At 42.0% G+C, this 19,602-nt stretch overlaps 1 protein-coding gene across 6 annotated transcripts; it reads left to right on the top strand.

Moving 5' to 3' along the window:
• The first annotated feature begins 3,842 nt into the window (after positions 1–3,842).
• DNAAF3 (dynein axonemal assembly factor 3) lies at positions 3,843–19,169 on the top strand. 6 transcript variants are annotated; one of them, XM_020792913.3, is made up of 12 exons: positions 3,843–4,189; positions 6,026–6,109; positions 8,870–9,012; positions 11,277–11,370; positions 11,509–11,666; positions 11,908–12,084; positions 12,209–12,331; positions 13,725–13,847; positions 15,277–15,433; positions 16,441–16,555; positions 17,607–17,681; positions 18,912–19,169. In XM_020792913.3, the coding sequence occupies exons 2-12, from the start codon at positions 6,028–6,030 to the stop codon at positions 19,105–19,107; spliced, it is 1,443 nt and encodes a 480-aa protein (XP_020648572.3). In that variant the 5' UTR covers positions 3,843–4,189; positions 6,026–6,027; the 3' UTR covers positions 19,108–19,169. The 6 variants fall into 6 exon arrangements, with proteins under 6 accessions (XP_020648572.3, XP_078233147.1, XP_072832808.2 ...); XM_072976707.2 differs by having other exon boundaries at positions 4,049–4,189; positions 8,867–9,012; XM_078377020.1 differs by lacking the exon at positions 3,843–4,189 and adding an exon at positions 4,222–4,240.
• The last annotated feature ends 433 nt before the right edge of the window (positions 19,170–19,602 follow it).

The following is a 19,602-nucleotide window of genomic DNA, read 5'->3' as shown; positions in this document are numbered from 1 at the left end:
AAGTAAACAGACACAACAAAAACGCTAGGCCAAAACTGATTGCTCATTGAAGTACAGGGTGGTCATTTTGTTTGTCCTCAGTCCATATCCATAGTTGTTGTGTGGACAGAGTTGTATATCCACTCTACTTCAATTTAGAATGACCCCTGCTCTGTTGACCTCCTCAGAGTGGTGTCTAGCTAAATCCCCATATCTCTTTTATTTCCAGTCGTTAGTATCCGAGAGGAAAGAAGCATTCAAGATCGTGGTTATCAGGACATAATGTCACCTCATTTCCCTTTCCCATACAGTACCTGGTAAACTTATGGGTAGACCAACAAGCAGATCCTTTTAAGATAAATGACACTGAAATATTGGTCAGTTCCTGGGCCGTATTTCTATCCACTGCCATCCTTCATATTTCTGTCTACAGATAACAAATTAACCTTTTCCTAAATCTCATTCCCTGCTAACATCCCTCCTCCACTTTTTGGCATCAACAAGCATTTAGATGCCTAAATCAACTCTTCCCCCTCAAAAACAGCCACCTCTTAAGTTTTGAGGTATTTTTAACATAATTATTGAAAGGATTGTGTAAAGTGCAGAAGGCTTTGTAACTTTGGTGTGTGTTGTTTCTATCCCTTTCAGTCCTCTCAACCTTTTTAGCGGTGCTGTCCTTTGAAAGCCGCCTCCTCACCCTGCCTTTTGAAACCAGTTTTAATATTGATGTATTTGACCAACAGTACTCTTGTCTGTTAATAAATAAGAGATCTCTATATTTCACATGTGTTGCTTTTCATTGTCTTTGCTAAGGGGTGTAGCTGGGTGGAAATGCCAGAGAATTTTTATCCTCATGACATATGAATCATGCTAAAGAATCACTTGTAAGGTTACTTTTTGCAGATGGCAGTACTCATACCAAAGGTTTCTTGATGAGTGGCATTTCTATTCCATTAAACACATTAGGTTTAATGTTTTAATTTTAATGTTTTTACTTTTGAAGTAAAAAGGAGGAATGAATCTAATCTTGTCCCACCTAGCTAGGCGATTCTGGGAGTTGTTTCATATTCAAAAAATGGTCACTTTCCCACATGCTTCCCATTTCTGATCTATTGAAATGTATCACAGTTAAAGTTGTTCTTTGTTGGTTGTGAATTGCTCATCAAATATAAAATAAATAAAAACTAGCTAGTATTTTAGGGCCATGATAATGGTGGATGTATTGTACCACTGATGAGAAAGTAAAGGATAGAAATGGGCACAAAGTTCTTCATTCCCATCTCCAGTAAGGAATCATCTTACTGCATCACATTGTTTTCAATTAATATATTTCAAGGTGTGTGGAGGAAAATGATCATTCTTTCTGGTCATAATGGAGTCATTTGCTTGAGCAAGGAAGTTAATTAGATGATTCTGTAACAGCATAATAGGGAACATGTGGCCCTCCAAATATAGTCAGACTGTAACTCTTATCTCTCACTATTAGGAACACTGGCTGGGGTTGATTGGAGCTGTAATCCAAAAACATCTGGATAGCTGCAAGTTCCCCCAACCCTATATTAGAATTATTCTTACTTCACACTGGGCATCCTTGAATCAATGCACTACATGTTTCATTGTGACCTTTTGCAGCACAAAGCAGGGAAACAATGCTGTTCCTTTCAAAAGAGCCTGTTGAACTTTCATTCTGGCACTGAATTATTACACATGCAGGTTTCCTAACTTGTAATAATCTTAACCTTGGGTAGAACATGTGAAGCAAGTTAAAGCCACCTGTCAGAGCAGCATGTGTAGAACTCAGGGGACAGACCTGCTGATCTTGTGCTACACAGGCTGTTACATTAAATATACTTTGACCTGGGCAAATCCCTCCCAATCCTAATGTTAAAAGGGGCTTTATGTCATGAGGATAAAAAGCTCTTTCATTGCTGGAGATTTAATTTGTTTAAAACAATTAAAGTGAAGAACAAAAAGCAAAGAGCATCAGAATGAGGAAAAGGGGATGCTGTAATGGTGGGAGATATGTGGGAATGATAGATAACAAGAGATGTAGTGAATCACAGAAGATGGATAAAACATGTAAATGTACAAAGGGAAAACTATAGTGTGACAAATACAATAATTTTAGAATTGTAGAGCTGGAAGGGACCTATGGATTATAGAGTCCAGCCTCTGACAAGGAGGCAAAGGGAAGAATCAAAGTCCTAATCTCTGGCTCCACTAAACCATTGAGCAGTCCTGGATTTAGCGGTTAGGAGAAGGGGCTGACCAACATGTGGCAATTTAGAGATTGCTCTACTGCAACTCCCACCAGCCAGCTACATCTCCCAAAGCTATTGGTGACGGATGATGAACATCTGGAGGGCCACAGGTTGCTCACAAATGGATTAGAGTGGTAGACTGGGAAAACTGGAATTCGTCTATCCACAATTACAAAGCTACAAAGCTTACTGAGCCATTTTCATCTGAGTTTATATTGCCTCAAAGACATCCACAATTACACTATGAGCTATCCACGTCTCGCAGCAAGTTGTTTGTGAAGATACCTCATCCTGAGCTCTCTGGAAAGATAATGAAATAAAGATTGGTTAAAAAAGAGGGAAAAAAACGTTCTGTGAACATATCTTTGATTCTTCTAGTGTTAACTCCAGTGGAACAGCTAGAATTTCAACAGGTGAAGCTGTTCCTAACATGGAAGACTAGAGACATTTCAGCTTCTGGATATTTTGCTGTCATGCACACGTTACCAGAAAGGTGATAATTCTATTTTATGGTGTTTGTAGTGTAATAAAATAATTTTAAGGGTGGGGAACTTGGGAAGAACTAGTGAAGGAATGGTCAGATAAAACAATCTAATCAACATTTGGGGAATGGCAATGGGATTTTAATGGCTGAGGGCATTTCTGCGGTTGGTAAAATCTGAAAACGATTTGTTATTGCCAATATGGTATGGTGTCAGAAGGACAGTAAAATGCTGTAATTATCAGCAGTGGTTTGATGTCCATATGGCCATCCATACTTTATTGCGTACATGCTGCACATGTTCCAGTTCAGGATTGTTGTACTTTTAATCATTGTTTTGTTTTTAACTTGTATTTGTTTGTTTTTAATGTCATACATTACGATCAGCTAATTCAAAAAATGAATCATCCCAACCATTTTAGTAGTACAGTACTGTAGTAACACCAGCTTGCCAAATGAGCAGGAAGTAAAAAAAATGCCCTAACCTGCTTTTGTGCTTCCAGTAAGTTTTGGTCAGCAAACATTTACGGTTTATTATCCAAGCCAACTGTCAATTTTATATTGGAAAAGGGCCTACAAATATAAGAAAAGAATAAAATCAGGAGGTGTTTATGTTTATCTCCATGTTGCACAAAGCTTCCCCTGCCGATTTCTGCAGTTGTCAGGGCACAGGAGCAGACTAGGGTGGTTATTCTCTGGTTACTTGGCAACCACCTAGCCAGAGAGGTAGAGGCCCAGGCACTTGGACATTCCACACCCCTAAACAAAATTGCTAGTACAGTAATTAATTATGATTTGCACATCTTGTGGGAAAGTGAAGGAGCCTGAGCCCAAATAACGGCGAAACACTAGGGGGTAAGGAATGTATTGAGCGTCTTCCTTAATGATCTATTTTATTTCAAAGGGGCGGCGGCTTTTTATGCGGGAGTAGAAGCTAGGAAAATCCAGGCTTGGCAGCTCGCCCGCCTCGCCGCAGGCCTCGTTGCCACAGTGACAGCGTCGTTCACTGCCTGGAGCTCCTCGGCCAGTTGTTTTCCCTTTCACTCCCACCTATTGGCCGCCAGCCATCCCTCCGCGCGACTGATTGAATGGTGGGCCTGTCCGTCACGTTGACGAGGGTGGGACAGCTGAAGGGTGGGTAAACACAAGAGTCTTGGTTGGGTGGTGGAGGGGTTCTGTGGGGCTGGAGCGGGGCTATAAGAGACTCCATTTTAAGACAAGTCGAATGGCAGTAGTATGAGCATAGCCAGCTAGGAGGGACGTTCAAGGGTGAACTCATCAGCATTGTAGTAACAGGCGAAGTAGAAACGAAGTGAGGCAAAGCCTGTCCGGGTGCAGCAAGAAAGAGCATTGAGTAGCAGGGTATGTGTGTATTAGCAGGAAGTGTGGATACTAGCACCCAGTGATCGCAATAGCTATACACTATAAGTCCGGCCGAGGAGAAGAAGAAGGAGAATTTGAATTCAAAGTAAGTCCAGGGATGGAGAGGCAGATGGAGGGCTGAGAATAGGGGGCTGTGGTGAGTACTGCTACCAAAACCTAATGGTTCTCTATAGATCGACACACAAAAAAACTAGAGTTTAAAAAGTTTCCTTTTGGACTACAGGTACAGCTGATCTGGGGATTTTGGGAGTTGTAGTCCCCCAAAATTAATATTTCCAAGCAGTTGAGAAACATGTGCTATGATTCCATGCCCCTACTTCTTAGTAAGGTATTTAAAATAGAGGAGGCTACATTATAGGAACAGTTCAGTTTCACACATGCTACTGAGAAGCAAGCTCCACTTAGTTCAAGGGAGGTTTACTCTTAGATATAAAGACATAGAATTGTAGTCCATTTGTCTGAGTAGCCCAGTGTTCTTTATTCTGCCTAATACCAGCTTTCAGTGATCTCTGATACACTTCCTTAAAATCACCTGTTGCTTTAACAGGTCCTTTAGAAAAAAAAATAAGAGGGGAAAGGTTGAAACAGAAACATTCTTCATGTATGTCAAGGATGTGCTGGCCCCATTGAGCAGTTTGTGGGTTGTACAGTTTACAGTTGGAAAATGGTGCAGTGGGAAAAGGTAGGCAGGTTTCACTTGGTGCTTTTGTTCTAATAAAATAAGAGCCACCCCATACTTTTGATCTACTTAAAAAGGTTAAATTGTGAGATTCAGTTACTGATCTAATAAAATGGCTGTTTTTGCCTGCCTCTCTCTCTCATACACACACCTGAAGGGAAATGGAGAGTAGGATTTAAGAAGCTGCTTTGTACCACGTTTATCTCTTTGCCTCTGTAATATCTGCACTGACTATTAGATGCTTTCCAGGGTTTCTGTTTTTCCCTAAGTCCACCCGGGAATGCCAGAATTAGAATGTGATACCTGTGTGCAAAGCAGGTATATTGGAAGATGCCTTTGGCTGAGTCTGATGGTGGGTTCATCTTGCCTGGTATTGTTGGTACCAAACCAGCAAATGCTGTTCACTATTTCAGGCAGCAGGAATATTTCCTAGCCCTGCCCAGAGATAACTAGCAGTCAAAGCTGGGATTTTCTTCTGCATATAAAGCATGTACTTTGCCACTCTGAGCTGCGATCTGTGGCTGCTCAGCTCTGTGTGGGCATTGAATGCAGGTTTAATAACAGCTATAGAGTTGAGAGCAATATGGCCAGGGAGTTTTCCTCCTGGATAAGATTCTTTCTGGATGGTATTGTTTGCTATCGGTGAATGCCATTCGAGAGCTCATTTGCCTGGATTTTTTAAAAATGGTAAATTCTGAACTATAAGCTGCCCAGAGACCTTTGAGTAGAGTGGGCGGCATATAAATTAAATAAATAAATAAATAAAATTCTGCCAACAAAGGAACAGAATTCTGTAAGATTGCTGTGAGCGAGATAAACCAAGCAAGTAGTATTCAATTATCTGATTGATTAAACCATTTTGGTTTACTGAGATGGTTAAGCACAAACTTCATTTACGCTTAGTAAACCCAAAACCAGTAATTTGGGTTGTTGACATTCATGCTGAGTTAGATACTCCTTGCTCCAAGTCCAGATTAGTGCAGCCATGAAACAGGAGGCTTGTGGAATATATTAGTGGCCGCTCAAGAGACAGGAGGGTTCATAGCTGGAGTTAACCTGTACATTTCCCCAGTGATCTCTTGGGGACTTTCAGTACAGTAGTTCTTAGATCACCAACATGTACTGTATGTGTACACAAGGCTTCCTTGCCACCTCAGTCTTCGAGCAGCATCTGTCCCATAAGCCCTGTGGGATCCTTACAGGCTTGTCCCTTTCTATGACTGTCTTGTTCTTTCTATGCAGCCATGATAGCAGCTGGGAGTGGCAATGGCTTTGGCACCACAGCTTGGTGGGGCTTTTCACCAGCACTTGACCTTCAAGCTGCATGTAAGTTACTGCTTTTTCCAACACTATATTTTTGCCCCCTTTGCTTATGGTGAAATTGGACTTTCCTCTCTCACATGTCGTGTATAAGTCATTTGAGACTTCTGGTCCAATATATCCTGGCTCTGCTGTGCACTTAGTACTGAGATATCCCCGCCTTTGGGATTAGGAACTGACTGCCATGCTAGGGGTGTCTCCTCAGCTGAAGGGGTGGCTTTAAAGCAGGATTTTTCTGTATATTTTACCTGGAGCTTGAAAGTGTTTTTCTCTTCTTAAGGGTATTTTGCTTGAACAGAAACTTGTAGTCAGTGTATAGTATAGTATGGTATTGTTTGATCTTCTTACGCATTTGTATATTCACTGTTGTAAGCTTTAAATGCTGTCTTTTGGAGATGTAAGCCACCTTGGGTCCTTTTAAAGAAGAAAGTCAGGGTAAAAATATTTTAAATAAATAAATTCGCTAGGATGCTTCTCTGATTCCACGGAATTTACTGCAGAATTTTAGTTCCTGAGAATGTCAGCTTCTTTATAAATGGGAGAATGGTGGGAGATAACAGACAAAACTAGATCTTCTGGGACGCAGAGCCACATATGAAAAAGGATATAAGGGTCTTGGTAGATCCCAAACTTAATAGAAATCAACAGTGTGATGAGGCCAAAAAAATAAAATAAAATAAACCACCAAGTGCAATACTCAGTTGCATCAAGTGTCAGTGGTGTGTGTCTGGACCTGTCTGCCTTGGTCAGATTTCACCTGGAATACTGTGCCCAATTCCAGGCACAACCGTTTAAGAAGAATATTGAGAAGCTCAAATGTGTCTAGAGAAGGGTGGCTAAGACAGTAAAAGGTCTGGAAAGCAAGCCCTGTGGGAAACGGTTGAAGGAGCTGAGTATGTTTAGCCTGGAGAAGACTGAGAGGTGATGTGATAGCTAAAGCTGTATTCAAATATTTGAAGGGCTGTCACATAGAAGATAGAGCAAGCATGTTTTCTGTAACTCCAGAGGGCAGGACCAGAAGAAACTGATTCAAATTATGAGAAACCAGATTTTGCCTAAGCATATAGAATAACTTCTTGAAAGGAAGAACTGTTAAACAGTAAAACGGACTGCTTTAGAACATGGTGGACTGTCCTTCCTTGAAAGTTTTCAAATGGAGGTTAGATGCCCATCTGTCAGAGATGCTTTAGCTATGGATTTCCTGCTTTGGTGGAAGGTTACAATTGACGATCCTTAGGGTCCCTTCCAGCTCTACAGTTCTGTGGCTCTGATTTGAATAGCTCCATGTTAGCAAAAGACACCAGTTCCTAACTTTTGAGACCTTTTGAGTTTCTGTTCTCATGGCTTCTACACTGTGGACAGATACAGTTCTTAGGACAACCTTGCTCTTGAGATGCACATGTCATGTTTCAGATACATGTACAGTGGTGCCTCACTTGATGACATTAATTCGTTCCAGCAAAATCGCTGTAGAGCAAAAACGTCAAACGAAACAAAAAAGCCCATTGAAATGCATTGAAAACCCTTCAGTGCGTTCCAGTGAGCTGAATACCTGCTCGTTTTGCGAAGATCCTCCATACGGCGGCCATTTTCAGTGCCTGTAAAGCGAGGAATCTGTCCCTAGAAAACAGCAGGGGGCCATTTTGACAGCTGGCGGCCATTTTGAAACCACCAATCAGCTGTTCAAAAAACATCGTTTTGCGAAGAATCGGTTCCCTGCTTTGGGAACCGATCATCGCAAAGCGAAAAAAACCCATTTAAAACATCGTTTTGTGATCGCAAAAACCTCATCGTAAAGCGATTTCCTCATTAAGCGAGGCAATCATTAAGTGGGGCACGCCTGTACCATCTTCTTTCCCACAGATCATGTTCAAGAGAAATCTCTGTATCTACTTTGCTACTGAAGTTAGTTTTGCACAGTGCTGACTAGCAGTCATGAAACCACACCACCCTCCCCTTCTTCAATCCAGAGATCTGAATGTAAATAGAAAACCTGATAAAAGGGGGGGGGGGACAGGGCTCTGAAAATCATTGTTTGGGCTGACTATGCAGGCACTTTAGAAATGAAGCACAAAGTCTGCCTCAAGCATGTCTGAGAGATGACAATCTGTATCAAATTCAGAATCAAGTGTATTCCAAAGAAATAGCTGTGTTAGTATATACAGTATGTCTTTTGAGGGTGAAGACAGGCGCAAGGAAGTGTTGTCCTGCATCCAAAACAACCACGCCTATTGCAGTTTTTATGTATTTCTCTGATAGCCTCATATGTAATTTAAATTATGCTTGCATATCTTGCTTGAAGAATTTGGTTCCCAAGGCAGTTTTCAGTAAAAACACACAGAGGTGCAATACAGTTATATATACACTCTGGCCAGGAAACATTAAGGAGACATCGACTTGGGACCGGATGATTGTAAAGTTATCAACCCAAAGTTGAATTGGAACTGAGCTCTCCTATTGAACTGCAGACTCTTTCAGGCATTTTCCTTCCTCTTATACTGCCTTCCTTTCAATAGATTCCACATAGTAAAAGAACCCGGTAATGCTGAGTTCTGGAAAAAAAAATGTTAGAATGGCCAAGTTTTTACATATAGCATTAACTTTTTTTAAACTTCCAACGTATCTTTTGCTGTTTTTGTGTTTTTCTGTTTTTCTTTTGGGTTTTGTGTGTGTGTGTGTTTTGTTTTGAGCATGTAGACTTTCTTGAGTTGGAAAAAATGATTTGTGTTTAGTGGGTGCACAAACAGCCTTTCACTTTGCCAGCAGGCCTGGAGACCTCAGTCGAACGTTTGCAGGCATCCCAGGAAGGCATTCCCAGCTTGAACATCCTGCTTGTGGGATCTATAGATGGCCGCCATATCCTCAAGACAATGTGTCAAGCACACCGGTGGCCACGGAGAAAAATCAATGTGCGTAATTCTCTCTTCCACCACAGATTTCTAGATTGTCTTGGGTCTGTATGCAAGTGATTCCTTGTTACGCATTTTGCAGTTCTTCTTCTTGCTTGCAGGCACAGTACATTTGCTTCACATTCTTTATCACTTTACCTCTTACTTTGCAGTAACTGGACGGTTCTTTAGCATGTGTGATGTAGCTTTGCATGCCTCTTGCTTTTCTAGATACAGTAAATTGTATTTGAAATCATAACATTTGTTTCATATCAGAATACCAGGACAGGGTAAATTTCAAAAGGGTATGAGCTGCATAAAAGTTTGGTCCATGTTTTCTGCAGGGAAATAAATACCTTCTACAACACAGATCTATCTATCTATCTATCTATCTATCTATCTATCTATCTATCTATCTATCTATCTATCTATCTATCTATCTATCTATCTATCTATCTATCTATCTATCTATCTATCTATCTATCTATCTATCTATTTTATTTATTTATAAACATTTCTGCCAAATTACTAAGGATAATTTAGATTTTATAATAATCATCTACAGTCCAAGAGATACAATACAAAGAGAGATAGCAGCAGTCTTCCTGAGAGTAAACCATTCTAAGGTATCAGTTTTAAAGTTAGGCCAGACCTTGTGAGAACCCTGTGCACAGTAACATGATTACTGTACTATGATAGATAAACAGGTCATATATCATAATTATAGATCGAGATACATTTTAGTGTTTTTTAAATGGGTGTGATTACCAGGTTCCAGATAATGCCACTTGGAGGGCTAGATTCAGCCTAGGAACATTGGACTTTCAGCCTAAATTAAGTTGTTTACCCTTCCCCGGAGTTTGGAGAAGCTATATTTTTGGTCTGTAGCTTCCAGGATCTTCATGGTCATGAGTATGTTGGCCTGAGGAGTTTGGGATTTGTGGTCCAATTCTGTCCCTACTCATCTTCCAGAATGGTGAACAAACATATAAGTTGGTTAGATGACAAAACGAACGTTTGTCAGAATGAGACAGACAGGTTGCAAAACACTGGCTCCGTTAGAAAAAAAAATGATGTATGCATGTTTAACTGAGAGTATTGTAGGTTGGGAAAGATTATATGTTCTGGCAGCTCTTTTCACATCTAGAAAGCATTCCTTCTCAGAAGCTAGAATAAAGCAAAGGGATTGGGCAAAATATTTTGCGTCTTTGGAGGGGGGAAATGGAAAGTTCTTTCGTGAAATGGATCAGAGGGATCCGTGCCGATGCAACTCAAGAATTCCCTTTTGAACTGTGACTCACATTCTTAGTGGCATTGGCTCTCTGTCTTTGCCTCCCTTTCCCTGAAATGTGTGGTGACATTAATTAATTTCTGTCAACACTAAGGAGTCTGGCAGGAATATTTTGGCAGCTGTCCATCAACCAGAGCCCCTCAGCTCATCAGGGCCAGTACTGATGTCCTCCCAAGGCCAGAGGCTGACATGTGCGAGGGAGGGTGCGAAGCGCAAGGAGAGCAAGGGTGGGGGAACTGGTGTGGGTCACGTGGGCAGCTCTGAAACAGGCCCCTTCCTCCATTGCAACTCCTACAAGAAAACACTCACCAGCACATCCCCTTTCAACCTTCTTCCATCACGAGGCGATGAATCAACCATGCTGCTGCTTGCAGATCACACTTTTGAGTGTCACTTCACCATAAGGGGACCTGAATGAGGGAAGAAGGAATGGGAATAGAGCTGGGAGAGGAAAATTCAAAGTTATGGCCTTGGTCTCCAAGCACATAGAAGCATTGTTAGGGTTCTTGGATTGAAGTGTAATGAGCTACAGTGAGGACAGAGTGCATAAGACATCTTTAGCTCTCTGTGAGTCATGTGATCTTATGAGTTAGAGATGAAGAATCAGGACTAAGGTATTTGTTACAGATAGCCTATTTTTATAAGCGAATGCCCTTTTGTGTTTTCGAGATATGATTTGGCAGACCTCCATGACTGCATTCGTATTTGCAAAGAAACCTTAGGTTCATGTCCAGGAGCCTCGTTGCACAAAACGGAACAAGCTTATTCGTAAATTACAGGAGATGTGTTGTTATAATCAAATGTTTTTTAGCATTTGAAGAATTTTCTCTTCTAATGATAAGCTATCTGTAATGTCTAGTTTGGCTAGACAAACCAGCAGCCTCACTTGATAAAAGTCAGCTTGCTGCCTTTCCTGTCTTCTTGAGCACTGCCTGTGATTAGGAAGGAGAGCGCTTAAAACTTGCTCCACTAATTGTTTCTCTCCTTTGTTCAGTTCTATGTGCTGGAGAATAATCTGGAAACAGTGGGTCGACAGCTGTTGTTCTTAAGTCTGGCTCTGGAGCCTCCAGAAAAGCGGGGGCTACAAGGTGAAGGCAAACAAATCTCCGTCCCTCCTCTGGGGTGGGAGGGTTTGGTGGCTCATTATCTGGAGGCTTCCAGAAGGCTAGTGTCAACTGAATGATGACAAGCAATCATTCTATCTCTTGCTCCCTACCCCCACCTAGAGAAGAGTGAGATGTTCTTGGAGCTGATGGGGAACACTCTGCTCCGAAGCCAGACAGCTGCCTACTTGCAGGAGAAGGCGAACCTTTTCATCCGTTATGTCACAGACTCTGATTTCCAACAGGCTCATCTTCCCAATGTGGACATGTCTGCTCTCAAGGTGAAGTGCAAAACAATCAAGTAGTGGAACTGGAATGGAAATGGGGTGGTGGTGCTTTGCTTGGTGAGCTGCCTTTGCTATTTTGGGCTCAGGACTCCATCCCCTGTAACCACTTGTGCTTTCCTTCCCAGAGATCCAAGCCTCATGCCTTACATCCTTTCCCATTGCCAGCCAGTAGCCTCAGCCACCTGTCTCAGCCATTGTTCCAGCTGCTCTCTAATATCTCTTCTTGCTTGGACAGTTCAAGGAACGAGATCACTTAGAAAGAATCTTCCAGTTCTGGAGGAACCCTGACCCACAGGCTTTCCCGATCAAGCACCTCTGGGACCTGCGTCTCCGGCAGTACCTGGGCACCCGCTATGATGCTCGTCGTGGGGTTTGCGACTGGGACCTCACAATGAAGCTGCAGGAACGTGGGGTGCGTGGCAGCAGTCAAGCAAACCCATCTAAGTTCAGTTTAGAGTTGGGGTGCTGCAGAGATTAGAGTTGAGCTTGGGAATGTGCTTCCGTTCTCCAGCTGGGATAGCTCTTTCTCCTCCTAGGCCAAAGCGATCAACCTTCGTGAGTTTTTCCGTTGGCGTGACACAGGTGTGGCCTTTGACACGCGGGAAGCCACCTACGAGATCCCCAACAAAACCTTGGCATCTGGCCGGCTCCTTAGACATGTGAGTTGCTCCACTTCCTTGGGATTCTGCAGCCTAGCTCTGCCATGCTTCTGCCAGAGTACGAGGTTGGGTTTCTGTTCTCTTTTTTGGGAGGGCAAAATATGGAAAGTCTGTGATTTGACAAGGTAGAGTCCTTTCTGTCAGAGGCGTTCTCATTTTTAATACCACCCTTTCTCCAAGGACCTCAAGGCATCCAACATGGTCTCCCTCCCTAATCTTCACAACACCCTGCAGGCAGATAAGGCTGAGGATGAATCAGCAATCCGAGACTGTGAAGGAGCTTTGTGGTTCAGCAAGTATTTGGACCCAAGTCTCCTTTCGTCCCCCCCCCAACTACTACATACCATTGCCTCATGTTATGAAAGTATTATTTGGGGGGCATACTACAGCTACTGCTGTACTTCTGAGACAACATGACAAAGAGATCTAACTTACGCCCTGCTGTTCCTTTAAAGTTTTCTGTGATGTGGTCGCTTTTATGGCCTGTATCCTATTTGGCTTCTGCTGAACAGAAAGTCCTATAAGTGCATAATTGCATTACTGAACACAAATGTTACATTACTGAACACAAATGTTACTGTACAAGCGTTGATTTCCATGAAGAAAACCTGCACTATTACTGTGCAGTGACAATCTTTGCATAAGTGGTGTGATATCCCATTACCACATAGGTGGTATTCTCACCTCAGCAGAAGCTTAATGGGATACTGCCTCTCCTTCTTGAATCAAGTATTTGGAGACAAATCCTACTTGCCGAAGTGGTTCTGAGCCTCAGCTAAAGGAGTAGGTCTTTATTCTGTCAAATAAAATGCTCCTTTCTTCTAGGACAGCCGTAACATTTCTGTTCTGATCCTCTCTGCCACAATGCTTTTGTTTTTATTTTGTTTGTTTTCTGTCTGACTATCCCTAATTCCGTTTTCTCTCTCACCTAGCTTATCTGTGCTAATTACTGTAGCTATCCTTGATATTTACTGTAGAAAATGAAGAGTGTTGTAGTATCTTAAAAGCCACTGACATCAGCATTTGTGGCCTACAGCCTGCTCCTGACATCCTTCTTTTAAACAGATGTAGTATTTGTTTTATTATTGGGCTCTCAGGCAGCCTTCCATGTCATCGTTCTCATGTCTCTGAGCGAAGCGCCCAATTCTTGATTTCATGTTTGCCTTCTAATTTTAACTCAAGGTAGGGAAGGATTTGCAGAAAGGAATTAGGAGAAGCAAAAAAACGAAAAGATTGGTCCTTCTGCCTGCTCACCTGCCAACCAAATCTTCCCTGCAAACCCCCTTCCCATCACTATAATTGCTTTTTCCTCCCTTGGGCTTAGAGACTGTGAGAAATGGAGCTGAAGGTAAAAACAAACCACAAAACCTAATCCAGGCTTTTCACTGAACAGAAAGGGGAGCCAATGCCAGCTCGAGGATACTGGGGAGATATAGCCACTGGTCCCTTCATCACATTTGGAATTGAGACTGAGGAATCCAGTCTTCTGAAAACTATCAATGGTGTTCCGAGTAAGGTGAGCATGAATGCCTTTTGTGGGGTATCCAGAAATGCAGCTCTGAGAAGAGGAGGGCTGGTAGATCTCAAAGGAGCCATAGTTTTTTTTCAAATAGTGTGTCTGAAAACATTCTGACATGCCTGAAAAACAGATTTTAGTGCTTTACTTCTGTCAGCCTTCACTCCTCAGCAGGCACATTTTCTGCATCAGGAGTACTATACTTTTTGTTCCTTCACCATCCACCAAGTGGCCTGTCCACTTGTGCCTTTGAATTATATTGTGCATCCGTACATATTTTAGTGCATTTTTCAAAAGTGACATAGCGCTTCTCTGATGCAGTGCTCAATTTTACAAGCATAATTTTTTAAAAAAAAATGTTTGGAAGAGGAGAGACAACAGACACTTGGTTGAGAGAAATTATCCTACTGTAATGCTGTGCCCCACAGGTCATTGCATCAGCATAGAGACACCAGCAACTGCACCTTTGAACAAAGATACTAAGTCACACAACTCAGAAAAAGCATAAATGTGATGGCAGCTAAATCAGTACAAAATAAACCACCCCCTGCTGGCTGAACAATGCCTGTAGAAAAAGACCAGGCTTCTCTATGCTTAGCTTTATGTTGTGCCATCACTGCTAAATACTTCATTTTTAACTATGCCCACTCCAACACAAATCATGAGGTAAATTGCAATATATTTGAACTCAAAGAGCATTTTGTATTTGAGGTATCAAATTGTTTCTCTGTTCTAATCATGGCCTATCTAGAATGTCTTCTTCTGACCTCAGTTTGAAAGCATTGTCAGTCTTTCCAGAGTGCCATGTATGCGCTTTCACAGCAAATGCACCAGTCAAAGGTACAGTAGTGCCTCGCAAGATGATGTTAATTCGTTCCATGAAAATCGCTGTCTTGCGAAAACATCGTCTTGTGAAACGAAAAAGCCCACTGAAATGCATTAAAACTGGTTCAATGCGTTCCAATGGGCTGAAAACTCACTGTCCAGCGAAGATCCTCCATAGGGGCGGCCATTTCCGGTGCCTGTAAAGCGGGGAATCTGTCCTGAAAACACAGTGGGGAGCCATTTTGCACAGCGGGCAGCCATTTTAGAACTGCCGATCAGCTGTTTCAGAATCATCGTTTAGCGAAAAATTGGTTCCTGAAGCAGGGAACCGATCATCGTTAAGCAAAATTTCCCCATAGAACATCGTTTTGCAATTGCAGAAGCGATCGCAAAAACTTCATCATCAAGCGGTTTTGTCGTTTAACGAGGTAATTGTTAAGCGAGGCACCACTGTACCTTTTGTTGTAGTCTGTGGAACCTTAACATATATGGCACAAGAAAGCAGAAGAATAGAATGAGAATTGTATCTGAGATTTCGAACAAGTGGGCAGGACAGGCTCAAAGAGGAACATTTTCAAGGCTTATCTTTTTTTTTCCTCAACAGAGTGCACAGGAAATTGCCTTGTACAATCTCACTGCCCTATTCTATGAGCTCCGTTATAATACACGCTATGTCCCATCAGAGTCCTCGGGAGAGGAAAGCCATGGCAGTGACTTCCGAGATGATAGTAGAGTTCATAGCAGGTTGGATGTTTCCAGTGGTGAGTGGTTGGTCCATATTTTCTATTTAAGAGAAAAAAAAAATTCTGAGATAAAAGCTCCACCGAGTAGACTTATGAATGTTGGTTTGTTAGTTTAAAGCAGTAGTTCCCAACCTTGGGTAACCCCACTGTTCTTGGAATGCGGTTCCCAGAAGCCGTCCCCATCGGCTGTTCAGGCTGGGGTTTCTGAGAGCTGTAGTCCATGAACACCTGGGTCACACGAGGTCGGGACCCACTGGTTTAGAACGTTCTCTGCTTCAGTATTTCAGGGCCACTTAAAGTGTTTATGCAATGACCTGCCCTTTAAAAGCCTCACAGAAAAATTATGTAGATGGAAACAGTAGTCAGTGCACAAAATAAAAAGACTGAATAAAAGAGGAGATGTTACCTGGGCAGGGAAAGTGTTTCTAGACCACATTTTTTATCAGTCCTACAGAGCACCATGTGAGTAGCTGTTGGGATTAGAAACCCAAAATCTGTTTGCAGTCAGATAAGAACTTGTCTCTTCTGATTTATAGTGAAGCATGCTAAGTCATTTACCTTCACAATTTGCCTTGTTTCTAATGAGGCCGCTGTATTTCAGTCGTTGAGCATGTGGGACTCCTGGCATCATTTCATCTGAAAGGCTCTCATGAAGTTGAAGTGGGGAAGACTTCCTCTCTGCTTGAGCCCTAGGAGAACCACTACCGACTAGAATAGGTAGTGCTGAACAAGATGGACCAGCGAGGATGGTTTATTTTCTCTGTTTCTCTTTTTTTTGTCTTACACTCACCCCCATACACACCCCAAACAGAAAGCTTTGTTGCTTTTACTTTTAAACTCTAAACTCTGCTGAATTGCTGGACAGTAGACAGGCTATCCTTCTCTCTGATGTCTGTTTCCATTTATATTCTCTGGTTTCAAGAACACGGTGCCTTTCCCCCAGTCTCCTGTCCTTTAGACCTAGTTGACCCCCGTTGGGGTCTTCTTCCTGGTTTCACCCTTCTGCATCTTTTCCTCTGCCGTAGGCCCTCCACCTACTGAAGATGTCCGAATCTACTTCCTGCCCCTCAACTGTCTCCCTGAGCTCCATCACAAGGAGAAATACCAGAAACTCTTCAATATCGTCTTCTTTTCTTGCAGGTAGGACTAGAGTGAGAACGTGAGGCACTTGGGTTCTAAGAGTGGGCAAGATGCTACTGCAGGGACCAGGGTTGTTGGATCCCTATGGGAAAATGGAGTGTGGCCAGTTTTGCTGGGAGCCAGCCCTCCATTAGTATCAAAAAAGAGAGAGACAGTCTGTCTAGTTCAGTCATATCGGCAAAGTTTGAAATTGCTTGGAATCCATAGTTTATCATTCTTGTCTTTGTGCCACACTGAGGGCCATCTTTCTCAAATGTTCTTCTCCACTGCAAAATATGAAACGAGAGTTTGTGAATCTGCCTTCAGTAGGCTGGGCATCAAGCCTGCTGCTTTGTAGCAATATGTGCAGAAGTTCTTTTCATGCTAACTTGACTTTCAACAGAATGTGTTGGTTTTTAAACTCCAGTGACCAGACCATGCAGTCAGGCAGCCTTGTATTTTCTGAGTTACAGCCTTCTAATCGGCAGTGGATTCTCTTAAATGTTGTTTCTGTATAATATTTTATCTGGTTTATGGCCTTCAGCTACATTTAAAACCCTGTCTTGCTCCCACATCCATATGCCTGTGTGTTCACCATGTTCATTTAGCACGTTTTTTTCCAAGGTTGCAAAACCTGTTCAGGACAGTTCACAGCTGAAAATAATGGAACACAATTTAACAAACACTATGGAGGAAGGAATAAGAATGGGGAAAGACAGGGAGAGAAGAGGAAGATAAGCAAACACCAGCCATTTGGGGAAGTAATTCAGCTGCATTTTCAAACAGCTCTCCATCTTGTTTACTATTGGGAACTATAGTCGCCGGGGGGGGGGGGAATGCATCATATGATACTGTGCACGCATGTAGCACCATAAACATACATCCACCGGCATTCTGAGGCAGAAAGGAACTCTTGAGGGGAATAGTCATCATTTTTTTCTGCAAGAAGGCTAAAGAAAGCTCATCGTTACATACTCATTTTGAGCTGTAGGCTGTTTGTACGTCACTAGACTAGGCAGGCTCTTGGTGGGGGAGGGCTTGCTGATCTGTACTCTTTGCTTGCCTTTTGTAGCATGGTGCATTTCCTGAAACCAAATCTGAACCTGATGTCGGCCCCTAAAGCCACTCTCATTGTTGAGCTAACGAAGTAAGTGTTTATGTGTTCATTTTCTCTTGCAAGAGGGAGTTGTACCCTTTCCTTAAGAAAACAGACTATTGGCATGCAGGAGGTAGCATTCTAGGTTCAAAATCAGAGGCCCGGGCTTAAATCCTTGCCATGAGGTCTACTGATTATAGCCTCACTTGTAGATCTTTATTTCTTCTTTGCTTGCTTGCTTGCTTGCTTTTATTTGGAAAGCTCTTGTCATGTTATTAGGTTCAACTTTATGATGCTTCCATTGTTACAAAATCATTGTCCCATTTAAAAGAAAAAATTATATAGCGCCTCAGCCCCTTATTCTTCAATACATTCCATCAAGTGTAGAAATGCAGAATGCAAATAACTGTAATTATTAATAATGATTATTAAAATAATGATTTTAATAATGATTATTGAATAATAATTGAATAATTAAAATAATTAAGAAATAATTTTTATATGATTTAATGTAGTGCTTTCTTCTTTTAGAATTGTCTATTTTCGTTGTCTTATATTATTTTTATGGTTGTTAGCCGCCTAGAGTGGTCCTTTCGGACCAGATAGGCGGGGGTATGTATAAATAAATAAATAAATTAATAAATTAATAAATTAATAATAATAATAATAATATGGGATAAAAATAATTCTAATGAATAATTCTAATGAATAAGTAAATGGGGAAACTATGTAAGGAAATTTAAAATGCTGTATTGCTGGTATTACAAAAATGGTGAGTGTTGAGGAAAAAGATATGAATCTCCCACAATTCTCAGTCAGCATGACTACTTGATATATTGGCTGTAGGACTATGGGAGCTGTAGTTTTTTTTTAAAAAAAATCATGTTTCCAAACTCTGTCTAATTGAACATGGCTAATTCCTTCACATTCCATGCTGGCATAGGCACATTTTCTGCCTGCCTTTGTATTATGCCCAAATGTAAAAGGAGTGAAAATCCTCCTGTAGCTTCTAGACATCTCCGCTGGGTGGCGCTAGCTGGTCAGATGAGTTGGAGTATCCTGAAACAAACGACAGAGCATGGCTATTGGGCTTCATTCGTTTCTTCTGAATAGCTCCCCTTCCCTCTCCCAGACCAGGACTAAAGGAACCAGCATGCTCTTCGTGATCACAGGGCCAAGTTAGTTAGAGGAGTTCAACAAGGTAGCTAAGGAGCTGAAAGGTTTGCCAGAACTCTTTGACTCTCCAAAAATCATACTCATGTGCCTGCCTTCTTATGACAGCTTCCTGCCTGACCTCCGCAATGAACATGTGTCTGCGTTCTCCTCCCAAGTAACCAACCTGGCAAGGGAAGCAGGATTTCTGACAGTGGAAGCAACAGAAAAAACAACATTTTCCTTGTTCCAGCTTGGGGACCAGAAGGTTGGGGAGACCCACAATGAGATGCCTCCACCTGCTTCGACAGCACCTGGCCCCTGAAGTTGTCCCTTTACACTCCTTTCGGACCACTGTTGTATAATAAAAAGGCTCTTTCTATAAAATATCCAGCATGCTTCTCAGTCTGTGATATGGAAATGCAGTCAGCTGGTAATTCAGGATGAGAGTGTGTTTCCCCCCCCCGAATTACTGACTTATTAGATTTCTTTCCATGAGCTGATTGCTTACTCTAAAGCCGTGGTTTTCACACTAAAAGCTTCTGAGCCAGAAGACCAGAATAATGGGTAAGTTTCCATGGAAGATAAATTGCACATCGCTTCCGATCTTATCCTCCGCTGTGCAGCCCCAGGACAGTGTTGGGATTTTTCTGGGAACCCAGCACAGGCCTTTATAAATATTCTCCAGAATCCTTTGCAACATGTAAGTGCTGCTGCGGGAGGTAAATCAGTGATGGAAGGGCTGCTTGAATACAGAAAACTTTGGATAAAAAAATCTGATTTAAGTGGCTTGGTGCCCTTTAGTTCATTCTTTAGATCT

Source organism: Pogona vitticeps, chromosome 6 (genome assembly GCF_051106095.1).
Source record: "Pogona vitticeps strain Pit_001003342236 chromosome 6, PviZW2.1, whole genome shotgun sequence".
In the NCBI taxonomy this organism is placed as follows: domain Eukaryota; kingdom Metazoa; phylum Chordata; class Lepidosauria; order Squamata; family Agamidae; genus Pogona; species Pogona vitticeps.
This window is presented reverse-complemented; position numbering and strand designations above follow the sequence as displayed.